General features: G+C 24.8%; 4 protein-coding genes, 1 long non-coding RNA gene and 1 other non-coding gene across 11 annotated transcripts in view; 3 read left to right on the forward strand and 3 right to left on the reverse strand.

Annotated features, from left to right (window-relative positions):
• Positions 1-7281, reverse strand: part of LOC127285280 (muscarinic acetylcholine receptor DM1) — a 27844-nt gene extending 20563 nt beyond the window's left edge. The window contains exon 1 of one of the 2 annotated variants that reach the window (XM_051311210.1): positions 6843-7281. The gene's annotated coding sequence lies outside the window, so the exon portion shown is untranslated. The remainder of the gene's footprint in view (positions 1-6842) is intronic. The other variant, XM_051311211.1, reaches the window with a different exon arrangement.
• The window catches only part of LOC127285285 (uncharacterized), a 13837-nt gene extending 4688 nt beyond the window's left edge, over positions 1-9149 (forward strand). The window contains exons 3-6 of the long non-coding RNA XR_007843584.1: positions 429-567; positions 3293-3495; positions 6392-6628; positions 8951-9149. This is a non-coding gene — a long non-coding RNA (uncharacterized LOC127285285). The remainder of the gene's footprint in view (positions 1-428; positions 568-3292; positions 3496-6391; positions 6629-8950) is intronic.
• Positions 9150-12570: 3421 nt separating this feature from the next.
• Positions 12571-15116, reverse strand: LOC127285251 (activator of 90 kDa heat shock protein ATPase homolog 1). 5 transcript variants are annotated; one of them, XM_051311154.1, is made up of 9 exons: positions 14971-15116; positions 14429-14520; positions 14182-14261; positions 13923-14113; positions 13721-13841; positions 13555-13637; positions 13312-13443; positions 12978-13213; positions 12571-12889 (listed from the first exon to the last, which is right to left on the reverse strand). In XM_051311154.1, exons 2-9 carry the CDS (start codon positions 14506-14508, stop codon positions 12805-12807), a joined length of 1008 nt encoding a protein of 335 aa, XP_051167111.1. In that variant the 5' UTR covers positions 14509-14520; positions 14971-15116; the 3' UTR covers positions 12571-12804. The 5 variants fall into 5 exon arrangements, with proteins under 5 accessions (XP_051167111.1, XP_051167112.1, XP_051167115.1 ...); XM_051311155.1 differs by having other exon boundaries at positions 14429-14580; positions 14971-15075; XM_051311158.1 differs by lacking the exon at positions 14971-15116 and adding an exon at positions 14947-14965.
• Positions 15117-15328: 212 nt separating this feature from the next.
• LOC127285250 (uncharacterized) overlaps positions 15329-19600 on the forward strand; it is a 47270-nt gene continuing 42998 nt past the window's right edge. The window contains exons 1-2 of the mRNA XM_051311153.1: positions 15329-15675; positions 16366-16913. Coding sequence (XP_051167110.1) covers positions 16366-16913 — 548 coding nt within the window. The 5' untranslated portion in view covers positions 15329-15675. The remainder of the gene's footprint in view (positions 15676-16365; positions 16914-19600) is intronic.
• On the forward strand, positions 16045-16118 carry Trnat-agu (transfer RNA threonine (anticodon AGU)). The gene has a single exon. It is a non-coding gene; the product is annotated as a tRNA-Thr (tRNA).
• On the reverse strand, positions 17029-19159 carry LOC127285253 (protein sly1 homolog). The gene has a single exon (XM_051311161.1). The coding sequence runs from the start codon at positions 19026-19028 to the stop codon at positions 17142-17144; it is 1887 nt and encodes a 628-aa protein (XP_051167118.1). The 5' UTR covers positions 19029-19159; the 3' UTR covers positions 17029-17141.

A 19600-nucleotide genomic window follows, 5' to 3' on the forward strand; every position in this document is an offset into this window, starting at 1 on the left:
AGAGTTGTTCTCCTTCCGGTCCCGACATTATTACATATATATTTCAAACGTCCTTTTTTTTTTCTTCCTCTCATCCAATTCTTTCATAATTTCTCTAATATTCAATATGTTTCTTTTGTCTTTAACAATTTTATTATTAATTTTGTTTTCTTTTATTTTTTTTTAAAACAAATTAACTAGATACCGATTTTTTTTTTACTAATTTACATTTTTCTACTTTTATTTCGTGTGTACTTTACGAATTTATTTATTTTTTATATTTCATTTATTTTAATTTTTTATTTTAATTTTTTATTTTAATTATTTTATTTTAATTATTTTATTCTAATTGTTTATTTTATTTCAATTTATATTTTACTAGTTTTGTTATTTTTTTGAAATTTTATTATTATATTCGTATTTTTATTAATTTGTATTTTTTTTCGCAGGATTGATGTACGTGTTCGTGGAATAAACTTGACGGGCTCATGCGGAACTTTTCATTTATATAAATTGTGAAAAATCTGAAAAAGACACATGGAATTATGTAAAATATCGATTCGGACTCATACGCTTCCGTAATTCAAGGTATAATGACCTCTTTCAATTTTTATTTTTCCATTTATATTATTATAATTTTTTTTCTTTGTTAATTCAATTCATTTTATACTGAATTTTTTTTTTTTTTTTTTTTATTATTTTGAAATTAAAAACAATATTGATTTTAATTTACAATTTATAAAAAATTTAGAATTGTGATTATTCTTATAATTTTTTATTTTAAAAATATTTTATTAATTTTTTCCTTGTAAATAAATTTTATATGAAAAATATTCAAAAGAGAAATGTTAGAATTTTTTTAAGGAAAACAATATTTAAATAATTAATATTAAAAATTAATATAATTATTAGTATGCAAAATATATTTTTGAAATATAAATTTCGTTTTGAAAAGAAAAATTGATTATATAAAATGTAGAGGAAAAATGAATTCTACAATTAGCTTATCATAAATATTGTATCAATTTCTGAAATGTTTCACATGAAAATTTTTTGTTGCGAATATATATATATATATATATATATGTATATATATATATTTTTTTTTTGAAATAAAACTGACGGTTATTATTCGTTTATTAACTTCAATTAATTGTTCGCGGCAGGCATTGAATAGAGGGACTTCAATTAAATTCGTTATAGAATTTCATAACATCAATAACCTTATGGAAACATGAATTTGCTTTTGCCGAGTTTCACGACCCATTTTATGTATACATATTTTTTTTTCTCTCTCCGTTTTTTTCAAGTTTTTTTCATACATCTATATAGTAAAATAATTTCAATTCCATTTTAAAAAATATAATTTTATTTAGATTTTAATTTTATCATTTAGATCACATTAAATAATTTGCTTCGCAGGAACTTAAATTGGGGCAAAAAAAATATTTTCTTTTTCAATTTTATCAAAGGAACTGGAATTTTATTTAGAATTCTAATTTTTATTATTTTTATTACTATATTTATTTGAAAACGAAATATTTTCATTTTTTTTTTTTAAATTGAATCTTTTAATTAATTAACTTTTCTCCTTTAATCATTGTTTTGCAGCAAAATTCATAAAATAATTTCTCCCAAATATCGACATAAAATAATACAAATTTTGATATATTGCTTTTCCATTTACATTTTCAGCCCCCAGGGGAATATGATTTTTTGTTTCCCCTAAAATTTCGTTTTTGTTAAATATTGTTTATTTCAATTTCTTGTAATTAGAGAATTTTCGATTAAATTAAAAAAAAGAATACAGAAAATCTATATTTGAAAAAATTATAGGAAAATAATTTTTAATTTAAATTTAATTTTATACTAAAGATAATATAAATTTTTTTTTTTTTTGAAATTTTTCTGAAATTGAAACAGAGAATTTTTTTTAGAAAAAAAATAAAATATAAATTCAGAATTTCCAAATTTTGAGAATAGAGGAGGAAACTAAACTGTTTAGAGAAAAATCTGTTTCTTCTTTTTTTCTTCCTTTTCTTTTTTCTTCTTCTTTTTTTTTTGTTGTTGTATAAATAAACCGTGAGAGTGTAAAATGACCAGCTACCTGATTACTCAACTAGCTATTTACAAGGCCTTGCACTTTATGTGCATCACTTTCACAGTAAAAATAATTTTCCGATACACATAGCTTTTGTTGTGAAAATAACATGCGAGCTTTGCATGTTATATTGTCCTACATAAGTTCCTACTCTCTTTCTCTCTTGCATCTATACGCGCAATTGCGAATAAATCAGAAACGACATACATTTATAAACACACATGTATATATATTCTACACATTATAAATGCATCTCGCATATTATATTATTCTCTCGTTGACGTACAAGCCCTTTTCAATTTCAAAAGATTTGTTTCAATCAGTTTTCATACTTATTTAAACAATGACAAAAGTTATTTGCCCTTTTCCATAAATGTGTTCTCATTTTAAAAATAGTCTTTTTCTATTTAACATGCAACAACGATAAATAAACACTATTAAGCTCTTTTTGTGAAATCATGTTTTATTTTTAGTTTTTAGTCATGGGAAAATTGTTCTTTCGATTTTTTTTTTTACAAAAATAGATTTTTAATTGTAAAAAAAAAGTAAATTAAAATGTAATTCAAAAAGTATTTCCAAGTAAAAGAAATATTTTTAAAATTCCAAATTTATAGAAAATAATGCTCATTTTGAAAACTGAAATACTATGAAACGGCGTTTATCTTGCTTTTAAAAAAAAAAAGTGTGCGCAAAAAGAAAAAAAAAATTTGGCCTACATTGCAACTTTATTTTCCAAAGTGGAATTTTTCGTCTCCGCTTGCACAATTTTTCATGAACCGGTGAAAAAAAGAAAATTTTATTTCGCTTCGTATTTTCAAATATTTGTATACATATATATACACGCGACTATATCGTGGCGAATGAGGCGCGAAGGGGAACATTTTCGGCGTCCAAATGGCAAATCATATTGCTCACAATACTGGACATTCGAGATCGATTGCTTTAATAATTCATGAAGTGTCATTGAATAAGTGGTACTCGGAGTTTCAAAGATGAATAACACGCGACGAACGTGACACACGATCACCTAACACGTTGACAATTTCAAATTTGCACACACGATAATTTTCAGAGAATATTTATTTCAAAAAATTGCTCGATTTTTGTTTTTTGTCAAATTAAATAAACAAATTTTGACAAATAGTATTAATTTATCTAAATAAATTAATTTAATTTTTAATAAAATAAAATTAACTGAATTTTTATTTTCAGAAATTAACAAAAGTGCAGAAAAGTATTTTCTTTTGGTCTTTCTTCAAGTCGATTTTCATTGCCATTGAATTACCGGATAATAATTAAAATTACCATTACTTCATATTACCATTTTGGAACTGTAATTACTTGTGAAACTACTGTCGCTTGAAAGTATCACTAAATTGCAAGTATAATTATTTGAAATTATCACCAATCATTCTGTAAGTATAAAATTTATTAACTATTATTTGGAATTGCGATTTCGAGGAGTTTTTTAAAGGTAGACTTTTTTAATAAGCGAATTTTTTTACTTTTTAATTTTTATTTAACAGAATTTCTATTTAGCTGCAATAATAATAATAATAAAAATAGTAATAAGGAAAATATTTATCATGTAAGTAAATTGATTAAGAATTAAAAATACCGATTTTGATTTATAATGTAATGCAACGAAAGCGAATTTTTTTTTCAACGGCTTAAATTCGATCCAAAATTCTCTAAATGGAAATTCTGTTAATTGAAAAAAAAAAATTCAACACTAAATTTCGATACGCAAGAGAAATTTTATCCGTTTTTCTTTTGCGTAGCAAATCATTTGGTTAATGGAAATTTTTTTTTTCTTTTTCCCTATTTCTATATTTGTTCAAAAACAAAAAAAAGAATTGCTACTTTCATCAAAATTGAACATTCTAAAGTAAATTTGAATTTTTTTTTTTTTTTGCTTAAACGATGAGAAAAAATAGTTGCTAAATTCGCAAATTAATATATTAAAAAAAAATTGTATTTATCAATTTGTAAATTCTAATATTTAAGGAAGCGGAATAATAAATTAGTCAAAACTCCGGCAAACAACTTCCGGATCACACGATATCAATAATTCGATTCTCAAGTTTTAGGTGCTTGCATCGTAGCTTTTTAAAGTTTAAAGTCACGAGAGAATCTATTTGAAAATTCGAGTGAGGCAGCTGGCCTAGTCCATGTTTTATAAATTCTTTTTATCGTGTTTCTTATTCCATTAGAGTGAAACTCTTATCTGTCTTTATTTTATTTTTTTATTTTTTTATTCAAAGCTCTCTATATTCGCAGAAAATTCGAAAATAAAAATTCAATTAACAAAACAAATGAAAGGAAAATGACAAATTAAGAGAAAATTATTATTAAAAAATATATCTCATCATTAAAATCGGTAAATTTTGAAAAATCAAAAACTTGGCATAAAAAAAATAAACTAGTCTGTTTTGTTTGAAAAGTTTTTTTTTTTATTAAAGAGAAACGAACGGAATGTGTTCAACGTAAAAATAAAAAAAAAAAATTACAAAAAAAAGGAACGTTAAAAGAGGGAGAAAGAGAGGAATAGTCGGAAAATTAGCTCTCTTCATTAGTGGCTTGAAAAATGAGGAAAGTTAAATTAAAAGTGTCCAATTCTTTTCAGAATTCGGAGCACGAGGGAATAAACGACTTTCATTGTTTTTGGATATAATGCTCACTTTATACTTGAGATTCCACGTTCTTTGTAGTTTAAGCGAAACACCTGCCAATAACAATAGCCATTTTTTTTTTTTTTTAGTTCAAGTTATTCAGAACAAAAGTTACACGACATTTAGAGTCGATTAGAAAAATTTTATATAAATTGTTATTTTTTTAAAAAATTTTATTATCTTTTCTCAGTTTACTAATTATTTTTTTTCTTTATAATTTGGCAAATTTAATAATTTTTAAATTTGCAAAATTAGCTGAATTTTGTTATTTACTAAAATAATTTTCATTTCTATTAAATTCTCATTTATTCCTTTTTTTTGTTAATTTCTTTTTCATTTCTATTATTTTAGTTTTATTTTTAATTTTATTTTAAAAATCATTTTTTTTTTATTTATTTTAGTTTTAACTCATTAAATATCTTTTAAAAAGGATTGTTCACTGAAAAAAAAGAGTAAAAAAAAAAGACGAGGCTCTGTTGTTCTTGAAACAAAACAAACGAAAAAAAAAAATAAAAATAAAGACGAAAAGTTAGAGCTGTCTGTTTTGTAAAACTCCAAATAAAATACACTAACTGTAATGGAAACTTTGAAAAGTTAAGATAATGAATGCAGTTTTACTTGTAAAGTAACTTAAAGTTAAATTAAATTTTGATTAGTTGTATGCGAATAAAAAAAAAAAAGCTCTTTTAACTTTTCTACTTCCCTTTAGTAAATTCTTTGAGAATATTTACAAATTTTCAAAGAACAAAAAAAAGATTGACAAATATTCACATTTATCAATAAATTCTTATTTAAAAAAATTCGTTTCTAATCAAATTTAATTTTTCATTTCTCGTTTAATTAAATTAGTAATTTAAATCAATTAACTTTTAATAAATTTAAAAACAATTTTTAATCAAATTCGATTAATTTACATTTTTATTGTTTAATAATAAAAGGAAATTCTTTTTTTTCGTGTCAATTTATGATTCAATAATTAATGTTTTATTTAAAAAAGTGGAAAATAATAATAATAATATTACCTAATAATTTAATATTTAAATTTTCATTATTGGAAAATAAAAAATAGAAAGTTCATTACACAAATTGGAAAAAAATTTGAAAAATCAGAACACATGTTTAAACAAAAATAGAAAAAGTAAATAAGTCAAATAAAGGGAAAATAAATGTAAACGGGAATAAATGTATAAAAATATCGAAGGGGTAAATAAATAAAATGAGAAAGGGAATGGATAAATAAAAACGATAAATGAAAAAAAAGGGAGTAAGACAAATGAATATTTAAATGTAAATAAAAATAGCAAACAAATGAAGCAGGAGTCAATGTTTATTAAAATATAAGTTAATTATTTCTTTTTATATTTATTATTTTTTATTATTTATTTATTATTTTTTTACTAATTTTATTCATTTAAAATTTTATTATTTTTCTATATTTCAAAATTAATTTTTTGTAAAAATTTATTATTATTTACTAGTTTATTTATTTAGACTTTATTTATAGCCTTCTTTATTATCAATTTAAATTATTCCTTTTTTCGAATTTATTTATGAAAAAGTAATAAAATGAGTAAATCAAAAATGGTTTTGAATATATATTTTTTTTTTGCATTTATGATTTACTAGTCTCTTTTTTTAGGCAATATTTTGGAATCGATCAAAGACAACAACACGGGGAAAAAGAAAGCTGATCATTCAATTTGTAAACATTGGAGATACAGAGAGACGATGAGAAAAAGAGAAATTTCATCCATTTCCCAGCAAAGAATTTCGTATAGGAAAAAAAGAAAACCCCATCTTAAACACAGAAAAGGAAATCACGTTTTTTTTTCTTCTCTTCGATGCATTAAGACTCGTTGAAGGCGGTTTCCGGAGGGTAAGTTACAATCTCGGAAGTGTCCATTAACGGGCGCGGAAAAATATATATCAAACACACACAAAGTTGCTTTTTTAAAAAAAAAAAAAAAAGAAAAAAATAGAGAAAAATAAATTCACGTCATCACTTTTATGAATTGACAAAGAGAAAAAGTAAAATGAAAATGAAAGCATTCAAGATTGTAATCAAAGAATCACTACAAGTCAACACTCACGTGTTTTAGACGTTCATCTCTCTCTCGACGCAGAGGTTATTCTCAAGGGAGAGTCGAACTGGCACGCAGATGATTTCATCACGATAAACAATTGTTTTCTCTTCTGTTCTTTATTTTTTTTTCTCTCTTTTTTATCTCTCGTTTGCGCCCTTGATTTTTGTAGTTAATTTAATTTTTTTATTTATTTTTTTTTTTTTGTAAGTCCACTAGGTCACCTTATTTATTTTAAATAAATTTTTGCGAGCACGGAATTTGAAAACAAAAAAACGAAGCGGCTATAATGAGGAAGATCGAGAGAGGGAAAGAGAAAAACAAGAACGAGGCAGTGACCGGACTGGAGGCGCAAATTTGTGCCGCTCGGGCTCGAAGGTATGAGCGTGGACTAGGGCGTGGGCAATCCGAGGCAAACCGAGCGAGCGGACAGACTACATTGATTTTGATTTTCGAAGGCGCGCGCACTTGTCCCGAGACACGGCCCGGCTCTGCCCATTCATATCGTACTCCTTACCCGGAGAACATTGGTCTCTATTCCAACGAAGGACACCCTCCTAACACGCGCACACCTCTCTCTCTCTCTCTTTCTCGCCCTCTTGTCTCCTCGCGTGTTAAAAGGTTTCGAAAAATTTGGCGATGATTCAAGATAACGCTTCTTCATTTTTTTTTTTTTTTTTTTTTTTTTTGCAACCGGAAACGAGAGTTAAATCGTTTTCGACAAATTTTATTGGATAATTTAAGGAATTTCTTCCAAAAAAAAAAAAAAAAGAATCTTAATTGAACAGAGAGAAAGGGCTAATAAAATTTGATAAGTTCAGAGCTTGAAATTAGCTGTGAATTTGATCTCAACTTTTATTTTATTTTCTTTTCGACTATAATCTTGATTATAGAATGTAATTCTTTCCTAGGAGGAAAAAAAAAGAGAAAGAGATAAAGAATGATTTTCTTGCTTTTTCATGCGAGAAACTTTTCGTCATTTCGTTATAAACTTAGATTGAGTAAAAACGCATTACCTTGGGTGGAAAAATTTTAGGAAAAAGTAATTATTTTTTTTTAATATTATTATTTTAGTCAAATAGTTGAGGAAATTATTTTAGGACAAAAAAAAAAGAATTTCGAATGAAATTGAATGAGGGAATTTTTTAATTTCCAAAGTTTTTGAATAATTTTGGGATTTTGGAATTTTTTAGAATTTTTAGAATTTTTCGTTTTACGAACATGGAATGCAATGTAATTAAATTTAAATAAAATTCAAAATCGTGAAATAGAATTTTTGAAGGAAAATAATTAATTTCGAAATTTTTGAGATTTAATTTTGAATATTTTTTTTTTATTAATAATTTAAAATTGTAAAATTTTTAGAAATATTTGACTTTCGAATATTATTCACTTCTTTAGCAAAAAAAAAAAAATATTCAACTTCTAGAAACTATTAAAAATTATTTATTACTATTAAAATTATTTTGACTATAAAAAGTAGAATTTTTGAATTTAAATCTTGTTTTTTGGGGAAAATTGAACTTTTTGAATTATAAAGTTAGTAGATTTTGCGAAACAAATTTTTTTTCTAGAAAAAAAAAAATTGTAAATAATGAAAATAAAAAACGATTTATTTTTTTCTAGAAAATTTCTATTTAGAATTTGAATTTTCAAAAAATATATATATATAAATTGTTTCAATTATCTTAATTAATTGAAAAAAGAAAAAGCAACATTCAATTTTCATTTATCTCGAAAAATGGGATTTCAACTTATTCTATTTATTTAAATAAAAAAATTTAAATTATTATTAATTATATTATAAATGTAAAATTTAAAAATTATGATTATTATTATTTTTACTTATAATTTTAATAATTTTTAGTAATTACAATAATTATTATGTATTAAATACAATTATTATTCTAATGATTAAAATTAAAATATCAATTTTTGAAATCAAAAGCTCACTCCAGTTTCATGTATATATTATAATGAAGTTACCGTATAATATTTAACAATTAGCTGCGTATCTAGTTATAATTTGAAATACAATATTGTGAAATTATTTCTGATTAAATAATAATAATAATAATAATAATAATAATAATAATATTCCTTTTTTTTCTTTGCAGATGTAAAATAAATATAAAGTCTGGCGTAAATTTCAGGATCATCATTTTACGATGCAGTGTATAATGTTCCTAATCGGTGAGTGCGTCTTTTATCGATCATAATAATTATATTTGCGTCGTAACACAATAATTTTCATGTGGATAATAATTTATCATGACACAAACTATGTTTGTGATTAATTAAAAAATTACACACATCTTTAAAGAAAAAAAAAAAGGGGGCAAAATAGAGTAATTTAATATTAAAAACGAAAATCTTTCGTTTAAAAAAATTGAAAAAATATTAAATATATATATATAGATGAGAGTAATTAAGTATTTCGTATTTTGAAATTTTACTTTTATTCTCTTTTTTTTATCCATTTTTTGATTTTATGAAAATTTTAAATATTATGTGTTCTGGAAATGAATTAATTAGTCTAGTTAATTAAAATTATTTTCTTGGAACACATTTTCATTAATTACACTACTGGTTCTTTTTTACTAATTGAAAATTGAATTACACGTTCATTGATTAAAAAGAACCTGGTAGTTGTATCGACAATCATTGTTTTATAGAATGTGCATCGTTCTTTTTAATGAAAAAAAAGAAAAAAAACTTTAGATATAATTAAAAAAATCAATACTGTCATTATTTTTTTTTAAATTTCTTTATATAAATTACATTTTTTATGGTATATAAGCAATTGAATTATAAAAAAACTTAATTCACTACTATATTTTTTATTTAATTTTTTAAAAATATTTATTATTTTCAAAATAGTACTAAATTTTTTTTAATGTAGTTTTAATTATTTTAACGAATTATTAATTGTTTCTAAAATTGGTAAATAATTTTTTTTTTAAAAAAAAGTTCAAGAACATTTATTTTCTACGAAACAATGATTGATTTAAATTTTATTAAATTTACTTTGATAATCATATAGTAAAGTGAAAGATTTTTTTTTTTTTTGAAATATGTCCATTTATACAATATATACGTATATATAAACCAGAGAAGCTTATTTCGCGACGGGCGTAAAAAAAATGAGATGTAGAGAACCGTCGGACGAAGATGTTTTACGACCGAGGTTTTTGCTCGAGGGTGGATTCCTAACGGCGTATTAGTCCGGCCTTTACTACTAAAACTATATTTTGTTTCGTTCTACATACTCTGTTCATGCTCCAAAAAGATTTCTCTCCCCGAGAAAAAAAGAAAGTCCTTTTGAATTTTTATATATCGTAACAAACATTCAAATGTCGCGTCTTTCAGAAAATTCTGGTTCAAAAAAAAAAAAAAAAAAAAGAAAGAAAAAAGAAAAAATAGAAGATAAAAAGAAATAGTAGATAATTCTTATATAACACGAAAAGTCTCTTAAATTTTAAAACTTTATACACTTTGTACACTTAAAGAAGATTTTGAGAAAGTTGTATGAAGTTTTCCTTAAGTTTTACATATAGCTAAAGGTTAAAAAGTTACATTGAAAATTTCTCATGTCTTTTTCTCCTTCTCCAAGGAGATTATTTAAAATATGAATTTATTTTTGAAATTTCAAAAAAAAAAAAAATTATTTTTACAAATTATTTTTGAATTAGTGGAAATTAGAATTATATTTTTTTTTTTGGTATAAATTTTGCTTTGTACTTTGTAGGGAAAAATTCTGACGGACTTTTTTTTTGTGAATATATGAAAATTTGAAACAAGTCTATTTAGAAACAAATTAGCGCAGTTGCCTAGAGATAGATATTCCGCAAGTTTAGTCAAAATTACTTCCTTCATTGATTCAGTGCACACGGTAATCGTTGAATTCGATTGCCAACTCTATACACACTTGAAGCTAAAATTCACAGTGAATGTTTACTTCCGTTTCTAGATAGCATTTTGGTATAAATATATATATTACATTTTAGGAACTTCAGGCCTCGAAAATCGATGTGAATAAAAAATTGCTTTTTGAATTAACAAAAATTATTTTTCTAGAAAAAAAATTCGTTTTTTTCATCTAATTTGCTTTTTTATTTTTCTGCTTTTATAAATTTCATCTCTCATATTTTGAATTGTGAAATTATTTTGAAAACAGGTATTCAAAATTGTCATCAAATTTTCTGCGTTCAATTTATATTTAGAAAAAGACACACCCTTGGTTTCCAACTTGCATGTCAACGATAATGAATGAACTTTATCCCGAATATGCCACTCATTGGGGGCATCGAGGGGGATTAGAAGTTTTCAAGCGATAATGAATTCAATTCTGGTAATTTCATTCGATCAAAGCGGATTGACTTCCATAATGCCCGTTTGATAAGCTCCGCTTGCTCTCCTAATTCCTTTATGACGCATTATAATTCTCTTAAAATTATCCCTAGTGTGTCAAAAAAAAAAAAAAAAAAAAAATTCTTTTTTTCGAGAATCTCCAGCTTTGAAAAAAAGACATTTATATTTTTTATTGGAAAGTTATTTAACAGGCCTCGGATTGACTTTAAGGGACAAAAAAAGTCGATTTTTTAATTTTAATTAGTTAATAAATATTTTACTTTAAATATTCTAATTTTATTGTATATTATTTAATTTATTTTTTCATTCATTAAAAATAATAATTGAATTTTTAAAGAAATATTAAAATTATTAAAAATAGTTTAAGATAATTGAATTTGTAAAGAATTCCATTCAAAATCATTGAAAATAATTAATTTAGAGAATAATTTTAGTTAACAATTTTGTAAATAATTGAAATAAAAAATATCTGAAGAAGATCTGTATTGTATAATAAAAAAGATGTATTTTTTTTAAAAAAGTAAAAAAAAGTCGTATATTCCGAGGCCTGAATTTATTTATTTTTTTTATCTAAACTTTTTTTTGTTTCATAATTTTTTTATATTAATAAAATTTTCGAAAAAATATTTTTAAAATTCTTTAAAATATTCTTTGTTCAATTTGATTTTCTTTTTTTTCTTCTAATTTTTCCTCTAACCGGAAGTTAAAACTAAAAAAGAAAAAAAAAATTAAGATAGCGGGATCTCTAATTAAAAGATTCAATTAAGTAATTAAAATGACATGAGAGATTCTCGAAGCTAATTAATAATCAATCTTGGTTGTATAACGGGAGAGCATAAGTGGCGAGTGCTTCGGAATTTCGTTTAAGATTACCTTCAAAGAAACGAGAAACGCTCTCACTATCTCTCTTAGTGTAACCACTAAGGACCATCTCTCACCCCGAAGGTAGTTTCTAGCGAAAGGGGAGTTTGAGGGATGAAAAGAGGAAAAGAGAAGAGGAAGGGGGTGTATATTAGTGACGAAAGTAACTCGACGCTTCAGGCTATTCCACAGACGATAAAAGTGAATACTTAGCTTCAAGATGAGTAGTGTTTTAATTATTTCCCTTTTTTTTTCTTCTTCTTCTTCTTTAAAACGTTTCTAAATTAAATGTACAATAAAAATTTAAATCAACTAGAATCACATTTATTCTCGAAAAAAAAAAAATAAATCAAGTTACAATTATTCCACAAGCGCCGGTAATTCAAAAACAATTTCAATTCTAATAAATTAGATTTTGAGGAATTTTTTTTTTTCACTGGTTAAAAATAATAATATACAATATTTATTTCACATGAGAGAAATTTAAAATAATACGCCATTGATATGAAATTCATTATTGAAATATTTTTAATATTTTTTTAATTTTTGAAAATCATACATCTTCCATTGTGATTACTTTTTTAGTTACTGAATTCTTTTTTTGATTACATTATGCGCGCGTTAAAAAATAAGAAATTAGGCAGAATTTGTAGCTTCTTTGTCCCTTCTCTTTTTTTTAAAAAAAAGACTACTTATCAATATAGGAAATAAATACAAAAAAAGAGAGAGAGAGAAAGAATCACATGAAATATCCAAAACCAAAAGTTTGTTTAATTGAATTCCAATAATATCGTTCCCAGTTTTCTTTTGTTGAATCTTCTTCACTGAAAATAAAAAAAAGTAGTTTTTTTTTTTTTTTAATTTTATTTTTAAATAATTTTTGTTTGGAAATAAAATTAGAAAAATTAATACCTGGTTGGAACTCCTCGTTGTGTTAGATTAACTTCAGTGTGATCGTTTTTTTCTGAAATATTAAGTGTAACTTCACTAAAATGATCATTGGGCCATTGTTTACAACGCCATTTTTGAACAATTTTCGCTGGCGAAAGTTCAATGAATTCCCCATGAATATTGCCACCGAATAATTCAAATTTTCCCTCTTTTTTTGGATCTAATTTTACTGGACCTTTGGTAAAGGCTTGCACCATCTGTGTAAATTTTCGTTTTATTTCATTAATAATTTAATAAATTAAATAGCAAATGAAATTGAGAGAAAAATTTTATATAAAAAAAAAAGAATTTTTACCTCGGGTACTGTAAATGCATTATAAAAATCTTGTGCTCTACATTGGAATTTTTGTTGTTGTTTAATAGTTGTGGTATTAATTTTACAGCCATTTCCTTTATTATTTGATACTATGGCCGAATTCATTTGCATCTGAAATAATTTTATTTACTATTTTTTTCTATCTAAAAATTCTAATTTATTTTTAGTTAGAAATTTAATTTTTTTTCGTATTTGGAAATGCCTTTTTTTACATTTTCTTACCTTAACATTAAAACCTGATGTAATATTGGAAATACTTTCTTTAATTTCGCTTTTCTTGGGAAGAATCATTCCTTTCGAGAATTCTGAAATGAATTTATTTTTTTTTTAATTATGAATGTTAATTGGGAATTTTTCATTTTTTGAAATTTGTTTTTTTTTCCTCTACCTTCTTTCAATGAAGAGACGTATTTACTTAGATTTTCCCTAATAATATCCTTTCCCTTTGTGTGCAAAAAATGTTTAACTTTTTCGCCCTCATCGGTACTGTCTTTCAAAGTTATTTCGATCTGTGGAAATTTTTTTTTTTTTTGGTATTAAGTCATGAAATATTTAATAATAAATTTTCTTAAATAAATATTCTTACTTACATCTACTTCGGAAATATCGTTCTCCTCGGAAAGATTAGGAATGTTAATTTTCCCCTCGATTTTTTTTTCGTTTTCAAGTAATTTCCATTTAAGAACTATATTCCATTCGTAGAAGAAAATTAATTTTCCTTTTCTATTATTTGCTATGGCTTCTCCTTCGCATTTATCCACGCTATTTATAATACACTTTACTGAAAAAAAATTTTTTTTTGAATAAAAAAAAAAATCAATCGATTGCAAATAATTCAAATTTACTCACTGTCATCTCCTTCAATTGTTAAATTTGTAAATAATTCCTTTATTTTATCTTGTGACCAAGCACAAGCATTTTTCTCCGTCCTTAAAAAAAAAAGAAAATTATTTTCATTTCAGAGAAAAGTATTTTTTCCTCTGTTAGATACTTTTATTTTTTTTGTTTTTGTTAAAAATAAAAAAAAAGCAAAACTTAATAAAATAATTAATAATTAAATATGAAAAATAGCATCAAAGAAAATCAATGATCTTACCAATGCCAGTTATTGACATTTGTAGCGTCAGGTCTTTCCTCGACAATCCAACGTGGATCACCCTCGCCCCATTTGGCCATTTTTTTCTTTCTCTTTAAATTAGAGTTTTTTTTTTTTAAAAATACGTATCACTAAAGTAATAAACTTACTCTCTATAAAAAGGGGGGAAAAAAAGAAAATAAATTACAAAGCAAAACGCACGTGATCGTATATTAATGGATGGAACATAACCTAAAATTTTAATTTTTCTTTTCGAACAAAAAAAAAAAACCAGAAATCGTTCAATTTATTTAAATTAAATTTTTGAACAATAATAGCGTAATTATAATTATTTACTTACGTTAAAATTTTACTTAAAATAACAATAAAAGATGCTTAGATTCTTAGAATCGATTCTTAGAAATTTTAAAGTAAAATTTATAATTGATAATTTAAACAAAATTCAATTAACGAAATTAATTAGAAATTATTTTGAATTACGTTACGTAATTTTATTTGACAAGTCTAATTAAACATACAGAAATTAAGTAAATATTTCTCACTTTTCTTAACCCCTTTTTAGCAAATTTTCACAAATTCTTTTTTTTTTTTTCATTAATTTTAAACTGGTAACATTGATGGATTTCGATATTGTTCCGGAAAGTTCTAGAACTGGAAGTTGATACTTTAGAGCGGGAAAAATTAAAAAAAATTTCTATTTTTTTAGAAAGACTTTTTTTCAAGAAAAAATATTCAAAATGATTTTTACAAAATAGATCTATTAGTGTTCGAATTATTTTATTAATATTATTTTTAGTAATGTTTTTCTTATAAAAGACGTATTTTTTTATTTTTAAATTTAATACAATTTTCCGGTAAATGATGGCGCTTGGGTTTTAACACGTTGGCCACCCTAAGAAAACAAAAATGTGTTTACATACATAACCTTTAAAAGTTGAACTGTTTAAAAGTTGAAATACATTTTCGATATTGGAACATTTTTTTTTGATTAAAAAGGAGAAAAGCATTTTCTTTTGTTTTTCAAATATTAAAAAACACATTTTTTACGAGGAAGTTTATTTTTGCGTGTACTGATAAAAATAGTTATTTCAACAAGTGATTTTAGAGTGCGAAATGACTGACGTTTTCATTTCTAACCTATTTTTCTAAAAGAAACAGTTCAATTTATTGTATATATTTACAGAAAAAAGTGAATTATAATTTTATAATTTAGTGCATAAATACGTTCACTATTTTGGAAAATAAAGGTAAGTTTTTTTTGTTTTTATTCAATATTGTTTTTGTACATAAATATGTCAGTCCCAAGAAATAAAATTTACTTTCTTTTTGGTATTTTAATGATGAAATAAAATTTAATAACAAATAATTAGAGCTAATAAGTGTAAAATAATTTTTAAAAAAATATTTATATTTATTAAAATATTTTTCTAATTGAATAATATTTGTTTGAATTAGAAATTTTCTTCTGGACAAATTTTAAGACGAAAAATAAATTAACTGCAATGATTTTAAATAAATTTTGTTAAATTTAATGATGAAATTGTTTTTTTGTCAAAGAAATTTATTAAAACTGGAAGTAAAAAGTTGATCGAATATTAAAAAAGACAATTTTATCGGGCGCCGTGGCTTAGTTGGTTAAAGCGCCTGTCTAGTAAACAGGAGATCGAGGGTTCGAATCCCTCCGGGGCCTTTGAAGTAATTTTCATTACTTCTCTATTTTTTATTTTTTTTTTATAAAATTTTAATTATTCTCTAATTTTTTAGTATTAATTTTTAACATAATAACAAAATGATGTTGTTTTTAAAAATTTCATTTCTACTAATAAAGTATTATTTTATGATAATGAATATTTTATTCAATTTATTTAATTATGAATTTATTTTTATTTTGCAAGTTTTTTTTTTCATTTTTAATTAAATTAAATTAAAAATTACAGATGAATATTCCGCCAATTCAGCAAGTCGGTGGAATGGGTATGGGACAAATGGCACCATCTGGAAATCCTCAATTAGCTCAACCACAGCAACAGGCACAACAACAGGGACAACAACAATCGCAAGAAAAATTGGATAATATTTCAAAAGTTAAATCACTCGTTGGTCCATTGAGAGAGGCTTTATCGTTGACATTAAAAACTGCAACTCAAACATTACAACAAAATAGTCTCGTTGATGTTGGATCAACAAAAGGAATTGATCCACCTGATCATCGTTTTAATAAAAATATGGAGGATTTTTATTCAATTTGCGATCAAATTGAATTACATTTAAAAACATCAATTGAATGTATGTCACAACATTCGAGTTCAATTCGTTATTTGCCAATTCCAGTAATGCCAACGAGAACAGAAGCTGTTACACCACAGGAAGGTACTGCATTAACATATCCACAATTTTTAATGACAGTGCAAAATCAAGTGCAATTTAGTCGCGATGTTCATAATACAATGATGAAAGTTGGTAATGCTCTTTCAAACACTGATACGTAGATATTAATTTTTAATTTAATTTAAAAAAAAAACTTGAAAATTAAAATTCTAAATGTAATTTATAAGTACTTAATTTATATGCTTTTTTTTGGAGAAATAAAATATAATCAATATCTTTATACAATTTTATTTCAAAACAAGTTATAGAAATTACTTACATTTCGATATTTTTTTTTTTACAAGAAAATGCTTTTCTTTAATACTAGTCTTTTTTTAAATTTCTACTATTGAGCGTCTTGACTTAACAATGAAAGTTGCTCGAGAAATTGTTTTGCATTAATCAATGTTGTTGAACCGTAAATAATTTTTTTATTCATACCCCCATTTGTTTTTTGTTTCACATAATCCATGAGATTTTGATATTCAATATAATTACCACCACCAACGACAAAGACAATTGCTTCATGAAATTCAGTTTTTGTCTTTGGCGTTTGATCAATTGTTTTCACTTGTTTTGGATCTAAATAACAATAATCATTTGTTTGCGTTGATTGTTTCATTTCAATTAATTCATCGACAATTCTTGTAAATGGTAAATTATGTTTTTTCACCACTAAATTTTTAACACCCTCCATAACAAATGATGAGCCTTGATTCATTAATTTTGAAAACATACTCACTGTTTTTGTACCACCACCCTCATAATTATTTTGATAACCCGATATTTTCATAAAATTCCTCCATCTACGAATATATAATAATGGATTTAAATCACAACCAGCATTTGTTAATGCCGCTTCATATTTTCCATAATCAACATCAGATATATTTGTGAGTAAATAATAAATAATAAATAATCTTAATTTATCCTCAGGTAAACCACATTCATTATCATTGATAATATCCAATATTCCCGCATCAAGTGTTTGTTTACTCATTATTTTCTCCTCAATTTCAAAATATGTATCGAGTCTTCGTAATTTTATTGCATTTAAAATACCAGTTGCTATTGATGTATGCATATCAATTAATCGTTTTAATTCCATTAATTGTGGCAATGAATTTACTGCATTTGTTAAACGTGCCGTATTATTTGTTACAAAAAGACCCTCAGCTTCTGTTTCATCATCAACGCCCATTGAACTTTTTAGATCCTTTACTTCATGTTCAAAAACACGATATTGCTCCAATTCCTCTTGTATTGCCTCCGCGACCCTTGGAAATGGTGATCCTTTATGCTGCGACCAAAAACGATCCAAATTATTTAATTCACATATTCTTGGCTTTGAACGTGCACTACCAGTTGGTGATCTTCCACTACTCTCCTCAATAACCAATCGATTTAATGACAATTCTAAAACATCATGAGCCAATGCCTGATATGTCCACGTATGATGAAATGGTGTTGCAATATCACTATTACGATCTAAAACAATTAACACTGGTCTTTGAAAACTCATTGGCTCTGTTTTAAAACCCTCACCTTGAAATAAACTATTTCTTGAATTCCAAACATTTTCACGTAATTTTTTATCAAGTTTCTTTGACACCATTTCAGCTGCATTACCCTTTGGACAACGTATTATTGGAACAGTTCCTAATGTTACAAATACTGAAAATAAACCATCAACAATTGTATCAATGATAAATTCCATTTCAGTATCTTTTATTTCACCACGATTTAATGCATGATAAGAAATATCGTCACTATTTTGATGTCTTAATATAAAAAAATCCTCTTCAATTGTTATAAAATTTAAATATTGATCAAATACTTTTTGTATATTTGCAACAGCACCACATTGAACAGCTGATAATGCTAAATCTTCCATTTTTTGCCTTGTTATTGGCGATATAAAATTTAAATGATAATTATCATATAAATTATTTTGTAAATCCTGACCAATACGACATAAATTTTCATCAGACGGTGAACAAAAATAAATTGCCGGTACTTCTGGTATTGATTCACGATCCGAATGTAATTGCATATGTAATGTTATACCAAGTTCACGTAATTCTTTAACTGATAATAAAGGTGAAATAATATCCTGTCCTATACGATCGTAGATTAAAACTTTCCAAATTGGCACATCATTTTTACTATCCTGTCCATTTAAATTCAACATTTGCTTCAATGCATTTATCTGTTTTTCTCGTATTGTTGACATTTTTTTAAATTAATTTTTCACTTCAAAAATATTATTCTAGTACTTTTCTTTTAAGTTTTAATAACAAAAAATATGACAGATTGAGGTTAAATGTGTTTGACATTTCCACGTCTTCAAATGAATTTAAAGCAAGTTTCACAATTCGTAACGATTGGTTTTCATGAAACTTTTTTTTCTCCAATTTGGACAAATTGACATTTGGCGCTAATTTTCAAATCCAAAGGTTTTGTTTATCTGTGAAATTGATATTAATGCAAAATTTCTTAATTTTAATTTCAAAAATTCGAATTATAATCGACCTGTTCGAAATCAAAATTAAATTTGTAAAAAGAGGGTTTAATTTCGATATTCCCACCTGATATGTCAGGTGACCATTTCCAGTTTATGTCCCTTAACGCGCAGGACCACCTCTGTTTACCATATTTGGTAAACAGAGGTATATGGCAGCCCTCTCTCCACTTAATGTAAACCTACGCGTCTTTATTTACATCGCGATTTAAAGTAATTAATAACAAATTGAATGAAATTTTTTACCAATTTCGAAAAGATTGTACAATATTTTAATTATCCAT

This window comes from Leptopilina boulardi, unplaced genomic scaffold (assembly GCF_019393585.1).
Source record: "Leptopilina boulardi isolate dan_hultmark-lab unplaced genomic scaffold, ZJU_Lbou_2.1 LbouV2_330, whole genome shotgun sequence".
Taxonomy (NCBI): Eukaryota; Metazoa; Arthropoda; class Insecta; order Hymenoptera; family Figitidae; genus Leptopilina; species Leptopilina boulardi.

What these genes read in the sequence shown, in the direction of transcription:
- LOC127285253 (XM_051311161.1), bottom strand. Translation starts at nt 19,028, where the DNA reads ATGTCAACAATACGAGAAAAACAGATAAATGCATTGAAGCAAATGTTG.
- LOC127285251 (XM_051311154.1), bottom strand. Translation starts at nt 14,508, where the DNA reads ATGGCCAAATGGGGCGAGGGTGATCCACGTTGGATTGTCGAGGAAAGA. An exon ending in AATGTCAATAACTGGCATTG is followed by an intron (nt 14,262 to 14,428) that starts GTAAGATCATTG and finishes TTTTTTTTTAAG; the next exon opens with GACGGAGAAAAATGCTTGTG. An exon ending in ACGATATTTCCGAAGTAGAT is followed by an intron (nt 13,842 to 13,922) that starts GTAAGTAAGAAT and finishes AAATTTCCACAG; the next exon opens with ATCGAAATAACTTTGAAAGA.